The sequence below is a fragment of the Sorghum bicolor genome, chromosome 8, assembly GCF_000003195.3.
Source record: "Sorghum bicolor cultivar BTx623 chromosome 8, Sorghum_bicolor_NCBIv3, whole genome shotgun sequence".
In the NCBI taxonomy this organism is placed as follows: domain Eukaryota; kingdom Viridiplantae; phylum Streptophyta; class Magnoliopsida; order Poales; family Poaceae; genus Sorghum; species Sorghum bicolor.
This window is the reverse complement of record NC_012877.2, coordinates 6,318,690-6,326,398: the sequence shown is the minus strand read 5'-3', so window position 1 is coordinate 6,326,398 and position 7,709 is coordinate 6,318,690. Positions and strand designations below refer to the sequence as shown.

Below are 7,709 nucleotides of genomic sequence, written 5' to 3'. Positions count from 1 at the left end.
AAACCCTTTTTAGTATTTATAGTTACTTGCAGTTCAGGTAGATAGCGTGAAAATGGTTTAAGATGCTAATCTTATCATGCCATTTGATGGTATCTCTATTTGTACTTTGTTCAAGTTGTAGCACCAAAATAGAATTGTATATATCTCAAGTACACGATCACCTGTATATAGCCTCTCCTATATATAGGCTCGTCCCTCCCCTCCCTTCTCCCACACAAGCTCATCTCCTGGGTCACCTTACCTAGCAGGCTAGCACTAGCAGCCTCCCTCAACACTCGCAAGCCCTTGCACTGCTAGCTGCGCCCTTAATTTCACAACGATGAGGAGGCAGAGCTCGCTCGCTCGCTCATACTCCTCAGTGGCACCGGTACCGGCACCGGCATCGCCACCGCACAACGGAGGTGTGAATGGCAAGCACTTGCCTCCGCCCATGGAGGTGTCGGCGGAGGCCGGGAACGCCGGTGCTGCCGAGTGGCTGGACGACGACGGCCGCCCTCGCCGCAAGGGCACGTTCTGGACAGCCAGCGCACACATCATCACCGCCGTCATCGGCTCCGGCGTGCTCTCCCTCGCCTGGGCCATTGCGCAGCTCGGCTGGGTTGCCGGCCCTACCGCCATGCTCCTCTTCGCCTTCGTCACCTACTACACCGCCACCCTACTCGCCGAGTGCTACCGGACCGGCGACCCCGACACCGGCAAGCGCAACTACACGTACATGGACGCCGTGCGCTCCAACCTCGGCGGCAAAAAGGTCGTGTTCTGCGGCGTCATCCAGTACGCCAACCTCGTCGGCGTCGCCATTGGCTACACCATCGCGTCGTCCATCAGCATGAAGGCCATCAGGAGAGCTGGGTGCTTCCACACCCACGGTCATGGGGATCCCTGCAAGAGCTCCAGCACCCCGTACATGATCCTCTTCGGCGTTGTGCAGATCCTCTTCTCGCAGATACCGGACTTCGATGAGATTTGGTGGCTCTCCATTGTCGCTGCAGTCATGTCCTTCACCTATTCTTCTATCGGACTGTCCCTCGGAATCGCACAGACCGTCTGTAAGTTGTTGCTTCTTCAATCGGATATTCCGATTTTCGGATTGTTCAGACACTCATGCATGCAGTGACTTCGATTGATAGATTCTTAGTTACTTACTGTTCCTTCTGACTCGATTGAATGAACTATTTCAGCCAACGGTGGGTTCAAGGGCACTCTCACCAGCATCGGCTTCGGCGCCGGCGTCACCTCGACGCAGAAGATCTGGCACACCCTGCAGGCATTCGGCGACATCGCCTTCGCCTACTCCTTCTCCAACATCCTCATCGAGATCCAAGTAAGCATGCACTACTGTTCTATTCTCTGCAACTCGATTCCCCTGTTTCTGACCAAGGATGCTGCTGCTCTGGTTCTTGATCAGGACACGATCAAGGCGCCACCACCGTCGGAGTCGAAGGTGATGCAGAAGGCGACGCGTCTCAGCGTGGCGACGACGACCATCTTCTACATGCTGTGCGGCTGCATGGGGTACGCGGCTTTCGGTGACAACGCGCCGGATAACCTGCTCACCGGCTTCGGCTTCTACGAGCCCTTCTGGCTGCTCGACGTCGCCAACGTCGCCATCGTCGTGCACCTCGTCGGCGCGTACCAGGTGTTCTGCCAGCCCATCTTCGCCTTCGTCGAGCGCCGCGCCGCCGCGGCGTGGCCGGACAGCGCCTTCATCTCCCGGGAGCTCCGTGTCGGTCCCTTCGCCCTGAGCCTTTTCCGCCTGACATGGCGGTCGGCGTTCGTGTGCGTCACCACCGTCGTGGCCATGCTGCTGCCGTTCTTCGGCGACGTGGCGGGGCTCCTCGGCGCCGTCTCGTTCTGGCCGCTCACCGTCTACTTCCCCGTCGAGATGTACATCAAGCAACGTCGTGTGCCTCGTGGAAGCCCCAGGTGGATCAGCCTCCAGACGCTCAGCTTCACCTGCCTCCTCGTCTCCATTGCCGCCGCCGCCGGTTCCATCGCCGACGTCGTGGATGCGCTCAAGGTGTACCAGCCGTTCAGTGGCTAACATGGAAGAACGTGGAGGGATCTGTGTAGAACGCAGGACCATGAACAACTTTGAAAAAAATCGATCACTGCAGAACAAATTTGCGGTTACTACGGTTACTAGCCAAGCAAAGCGAGGCGACCTGTTATTGAGCATCTTCAACAGAAGACTAATAACACTACAAAACTGATATTTGTGTTGTTACCGGCGTTAAAACATTGGTCTAACAGCTCCCAAGGCCCCTACAGAAATTTATTGAATAAAAAAATGATAGAGTCTAAACAAGAGTACAAGTAAACGAAAAAGGAAAAAATAGCAACAAAGAACAGGGAGAAAAGGGGGGGGGGCTAAACAGGGAGCTATCCAAGAGACAAGAAAGACAAAAAGAAAATCAACAACAGAAGCAGTTCTATTCCAGACTTTAGATCCATGTAATTAGGTGTTCTTCATGTCCTGTCTTCACTCTATGCTGAAGGAGGAGCATGAGCTCTATGAAGAAAACACGTCAGCATGCTGACAGGTTTAAACTGATTCCTTAGAAGATAAGGTCATTTCTTGCTGTCCAGATAGTCCAACACATAATGATTATGGCTTCCATGGAAAACTAGGAGTTAAGCTGAATCTTCAGCTGAGTAGTAAGCTCTGGGAAGCTTCTGCCCACAGGAATGTCAATGCTTACTATATCCCAACAAATCCTTGCAAATGGATATTCCACAAAGAGATGATCAACTGATTTTTCAACCAAGTGATTGCACAAGACAACACTTTAAGAGTCCAGAAGCATGTTTCTTCTTCTCAGGATGTTTCTAGTGCTAAGCCTGTCATTGATTAGAAGCCAAAAGAAGACTTTATGTTTAGGCTAACATTTTCCCTACCATAGCCATTTGAAGGTGGGCTGAATCTCTGAATGTCCAGCTAGCACTTTGTAAACCTTTGTCGAAGCAAAAAATGATGGATCCCTAGGAATAGAACCAGCTGTCATTGTTAGCACTAAGAGGCATATTTTCAATCAATTGTTGAATGTCCTGCATTTGCAGAAACGACAGGTTGGGACACTGGTAACTGAAATAATTCTGAAAATTCCTCCTGACTGAATGCTTTTTGTACTGAAATCAGCTTATTCTTTGCAAAAGAGAAAAGTTCAGGAGCTAAAGAAGCCAGGAATTGATTATTTCAAGTATCATTCCAAAATAGTGCACTCTCTCCATTCTCCACATGAGGACCAGCAATTAGGGTTATTTTTCTCCACATTGTTAGTTGCCTGTGTTCAGTAATGTTCCTCTAAAATTAGTTTTCTCCACAGCAGCTCCCTAATCTTTGCATGCAAAAATAATTTAAGCTCATCATGTCATTAGTTAGTTGAACCAACTGAGCAACTCTAAGAGCTCCCTAAAAAAATAACCCTGAAAACTAATTTTGGAGAAAACTAATCACCGGAGCTCCCCCAGGAGAGCTCCAACTAACAATGTCGGGGTCAGGGACGGCTGGACTATGGAATTTGCCCCCAAAAAAACATTGGGCAGTGTTGGATTGATCATAAGCAGCTAGATGTGAAAATGCCTAACTGGTTGTGTCCTAAATTTCAGTGTGCAGGCCCTGCTGCTGTGCTTTGCCATTCAAAGAAAGTTATAGTGTATCGTCTGTCAAACGAAGGTATGATTACCACTTGTTCATTCATGCAAGTTCTATTGTTCTTGTGTCCTAGTTCTAGACCTTATGATCCTGTGAATTTAACTATGGCACTAAAGCTAGTGTAAGGTTAGTGTGAAGATTGATTGAACGAGTTGCCCTCCCAGGGTCTCGGTTACGTGTTATATAGAAGCCAGGAACAGCCCACCGGCGTGGCTTACAACAATAAGTTTGTTACAACAAGAATATCTACAAACCCTCAACTAACCTATCTATCTTCCAAGACTCACGCACACGCATGACTTGGATTACAAGAATAGCATCTGCGCTATCCTGCACCTGGACGCAATACCGTTTAACACCCCCGCTCAATCTCAACCGGCCACTAGATTGAGATTGCTCCGAAATCGCGCCAATTGCGTTGTTGTCACAGGTTTTGTGAAACCATCTGCAAGCTGGTCCTTTGATGCAATGAACCTGATTTGTAACAGCTTCTGTGCAACTCTTTCTCTAACAAAATGAAAGTCGATCTCAATATGTTTAGTCCTGGCATGAAAAACAGGATTAGCAGACAGATAAGTTGCTCCAATCACTACAACAAATGTGACTATACATGACGAATTTTGGTGACGTTCTAAAAAATCATCATGGAAGTCCCTAATCTATGACAGATTATATGTTACTATTACGTGAGAAAAAATAGAATAAGAAAACTGAGCGTCGGCTCCTTCCTATCCCCTCCCTTATCCTCTCACGGTCTCTCCTTTGGTCCTTCCCATGTCGACTCCATGTGGGTGGCCGCCGTTCTTCTCTTCCAGTCAAATCCACGACGAGGAGGCCGCACCCTTCTCCTCCGGCCAGATCCATGCCATGGGAACCTCCCTTCTTCTTCTCCAGCCAGATCCACGACGTGGTGGCCGCGCCCTTCTCCCCCAGCCAGATCCATGCCATGGGAACCTCAGGAAGCTCCGCCGCCTCATCCTTGATGCCAAGCTCACGCCCTTCCACCGGGGCGCCGACGACGCGCGCGCCGACCTCGACGAGTGCCCCATCTACTTCCTGGTAACCATCCTCTTCCCCATCTGCCCCAGATGCAGTTCTACACTAATTACTCCTCGTTATGCTGCTCTGTGGCGACGCCGAGGCATCCGGGCCTTCCTCCAGATTTCATCTCCAAGGACGTAGGTCCCCGGCTGCTGCGCGTGCCATGTCGTACAACTCCCCAAGCAAGGAGGAGCCGCCAGTCCTGCTGCTCCTCCATTTTCTATATGTGAGTATAGTAGTTTCTGAAACTAAAAGCCGGATTTCTTCATCTAAATTGCATCAGTTCCTAGATGTACTACATGCTGCTGCTCTCAACGCACTGGGATATGATGCACTTATGGTTGATTTAACTGAAATGCTTACTGATTTGTGCTCAACGGATTTCTGGAACTTTTGTAACACTGAAGTTACTGAATTTGAGTTCTTGTAACTGAATTGCATGTGACTTTGTTTGACGAGTGGCTGCTTGGACAATACTTTGATAAATAAACAAAGGTATGTGCTATAATTTATTATTTGGCACATCTATTCGATATAGTATACAATCTTCATATCTATTATTTGTATATAGGTAAACATAGTCCAATGCAGAAACTATCATGACACTCCAAAACAATTCTGTCCCATGATTTTGCTTCAAGTAAGTGCTTCTTGTCTGCTGCTGCTGTTACTACTGATCTAGAACAAAAGGTTGAAATTAATTCTTATAGCATTATATGATGTGATTATCTTGCTGTATGGAACTCTGAAACTATGCATTGGTGCCAAAAGTGTTGGTTGTTTACTTGTTATCTGTTTTCAGAATTTTGGACTAGCATATGTATTGAATTTGTTAACTAGTTTCAAAGCTTCCTAATAAATAGATGACATTTCTTTTTAGAATCTTTGTTAGCAAATCTGACTTATATTTGTTTTGATTTTCAGGTAGCACATCTTATGGACAGCAAGTGAATTGAAGTGCTCGTGAATACTAATGTTTAGTTGTTTAGACTCCCTAGATATCAAATCTTTTAGTTCAAACTTAGATATTGTGATGGTCACTCTAATGGTTGTGAGCTAGGCCAATCTGTGGCTTGATGTTCAATGTGGCTGTTGTGGACATGCTAGTACATGAATGAATTATTGTTTGGTGAATCTTACGAGTTGTGATGCATGTTGATGAAGTGATGATTTGGCACTTATTTTTGATGTTCTTTTCATCACTATGCTTTGGATCTGGGCTGGTTATAGAAGATAGACAACTAACCCATGACGATCACATATCCTAATCTATGACGGCTCAATTAGATCCAGCAAATGTATGACGTGAGATACATGACAGATTTTTCGATCGTCATGGCAAGTTAACTGTGACGTATTTTTGACTGTCTATGACCAAAGTGATCGTCATGTAAAGCACCATTCCTTGTAGTGAATGTTATCACACCAGAGACGAGCTGCAGGTGGATGTCGAATTCCCAACTCAGTCAAAAGTTTCTGAACCCACATCATCTCTGTCGTTGCATTAGCAAGTGCTTTATACTCTGCCTCAGTACTTGACCTTGAGACTGTGGCCTGTTTTCTTGCGCTCCATGAGATGAGATTGGACCCCAGAAAGACTGCAAATCCACCTGTTGAACGCCTATCATCCACACATCCAGCCCAGTCTACATCTGAGAAAGAGCTTACCAATGTTGAGTCTGACTTCCGAATACTCAACCCAAGCGTTAGAGTTCCATGGACAAAACGTAGTATGCGTTTAACTGCTGACCAATGAACACTTGTGGGTGCATGAAGGAACTGACAAACCTTGTTGACCGCAAATGAAATATCAGGTCTAGTCAGAGTCAAATATTGCATTGCCCCCACAACACTTCTGTAGTTGGTCGCATCCTGTGGTCCCAGCCTATCCCCGTCCATGGCACTCAACTTATCAACACTGGACAGAGGTGTGCTCACTGATTTTGACAGATGCATGCCGGCCCTTCGAATTATCTGCTCAGCATAGCGACTTTGAGACATCACAAGGCCATTTTCTCTCTTCTTGACCTCAATCCCAAGGAAATAATGCAACTCCCCCAGATCCTTCAGGGCAAAATCTTTCTCGAGATCTTTAAGCAGTGCTTTAGTCGCTTCCATGGAAGAGCTTGCTACAATGATGTCATCTACATAAACTAGAATGAACATTCTGTACTTGCCACGATTATAGTAAAAAAGTGAGGTGTCGGCTTTGGATGGTATAAAGCCAATTGATTGAAGTTTGTGACATAGCCGTGCATACCATGCTCGGGGTGCTTGCTTGAGCCCATACAATGCCTTGTCCAACTTGCACACAAAGTTAGGCCGTGATGGATCAGCATAACCTAGAGGTTGCCTCATATACACTTCTTCCTCTAGAATGCCATGAAGGAAAGCATTTTGAACATCTAACTGTCTCAGTGACCAGCCATTTGAAACAGCAATTGAAAGAATAAGCCGAATAGTTGCTGCTTTTACCACAGGACTGAAGGTGTCCTCATAATCTATTCCATACCTCTGTTTAAATCCCTTTGCCACAAGTCGGGCTTTATATCGATCAATAGTACCATCTGCCTTCCTTTTAACATTATACACCCACTTACAATCAATGATATTTTTGCCTTTCGGATAAGGTACCAAGTGCCAAGTTTGATTCTTCAACAATGCAGCATACTCACTGTTCATTGCCTCGACCCACTGCTTGTCACCAAAAGCCTCATCAACCGTGCTTGGTTCACCTGCAACAGTAGCACTATGCATGCCCCAATGTACCGTACCATCAGTATAAACTTTTGGTTTGCGAATACCGTGCTGAAGACGAGTTACTGGCCGGGTAGGAGCTTCTGGCAGAGCAGATGCTACATGCTTACCACCAGATCCAGTCGCCACAGACGATCCGGGCGGGGAGATCTCCTCTGAGTTTGTGCCCCCCACGCTCGGATCAGGCTGCGGCTGCGCTGCGTCTGCAGAAGATGGAGCCGTGGCGTGATCGGGCGTAGAGGATCCACCTGCCTGT

General features: G+C 47.2%; 1 protein-coding gene across 1 annotated transcript; it reads left to right on the top strand.

The window, feature by feature from the left end:
* LOC8076313 (amino acid permease 3) lies at nt 218-2,223 on the top strand. Its single transcript, XM_021446469.1, has 3 exons — nt 218-1,049; nt 1,182-1,324; nt 1,409-2,223. The coding sequence occupies exons 1-3, from the start codon at nt 320-322 to the stop codon at nt 2,042-2,044; spliced, it is 1,509 nt and encodes a 502-aa protein (XP_021302144.1). The 5' UTR covers nt 218-319; the 3' UTR covers nt 2,045-2,223.

Bases quoted from the DNA above. Each gene is read 5' to 3' on its own strand.
- LOC8076313 (XM_021446469.1), top strand. From the start codon at position 320: ATGAGGAGGCAGAGCTCGCTCGCTCGCTCATACTCCTCAGTGGCACCG. The intron at 1,050-1,181 runs GTAAGTTGTTGC...GAACTATTTCAG, and splicing joins CGGAATCGCACAGACCGTCT to CCAACGGTGGGTTCAAGGGC. The intron at 1,325-1,408 runs GTAAGCATGCAC...GTTCTTGATCAG, and splicing joins ACATCCTCATCGAGATCCAA to GACACGATCAAGGCGCCACC.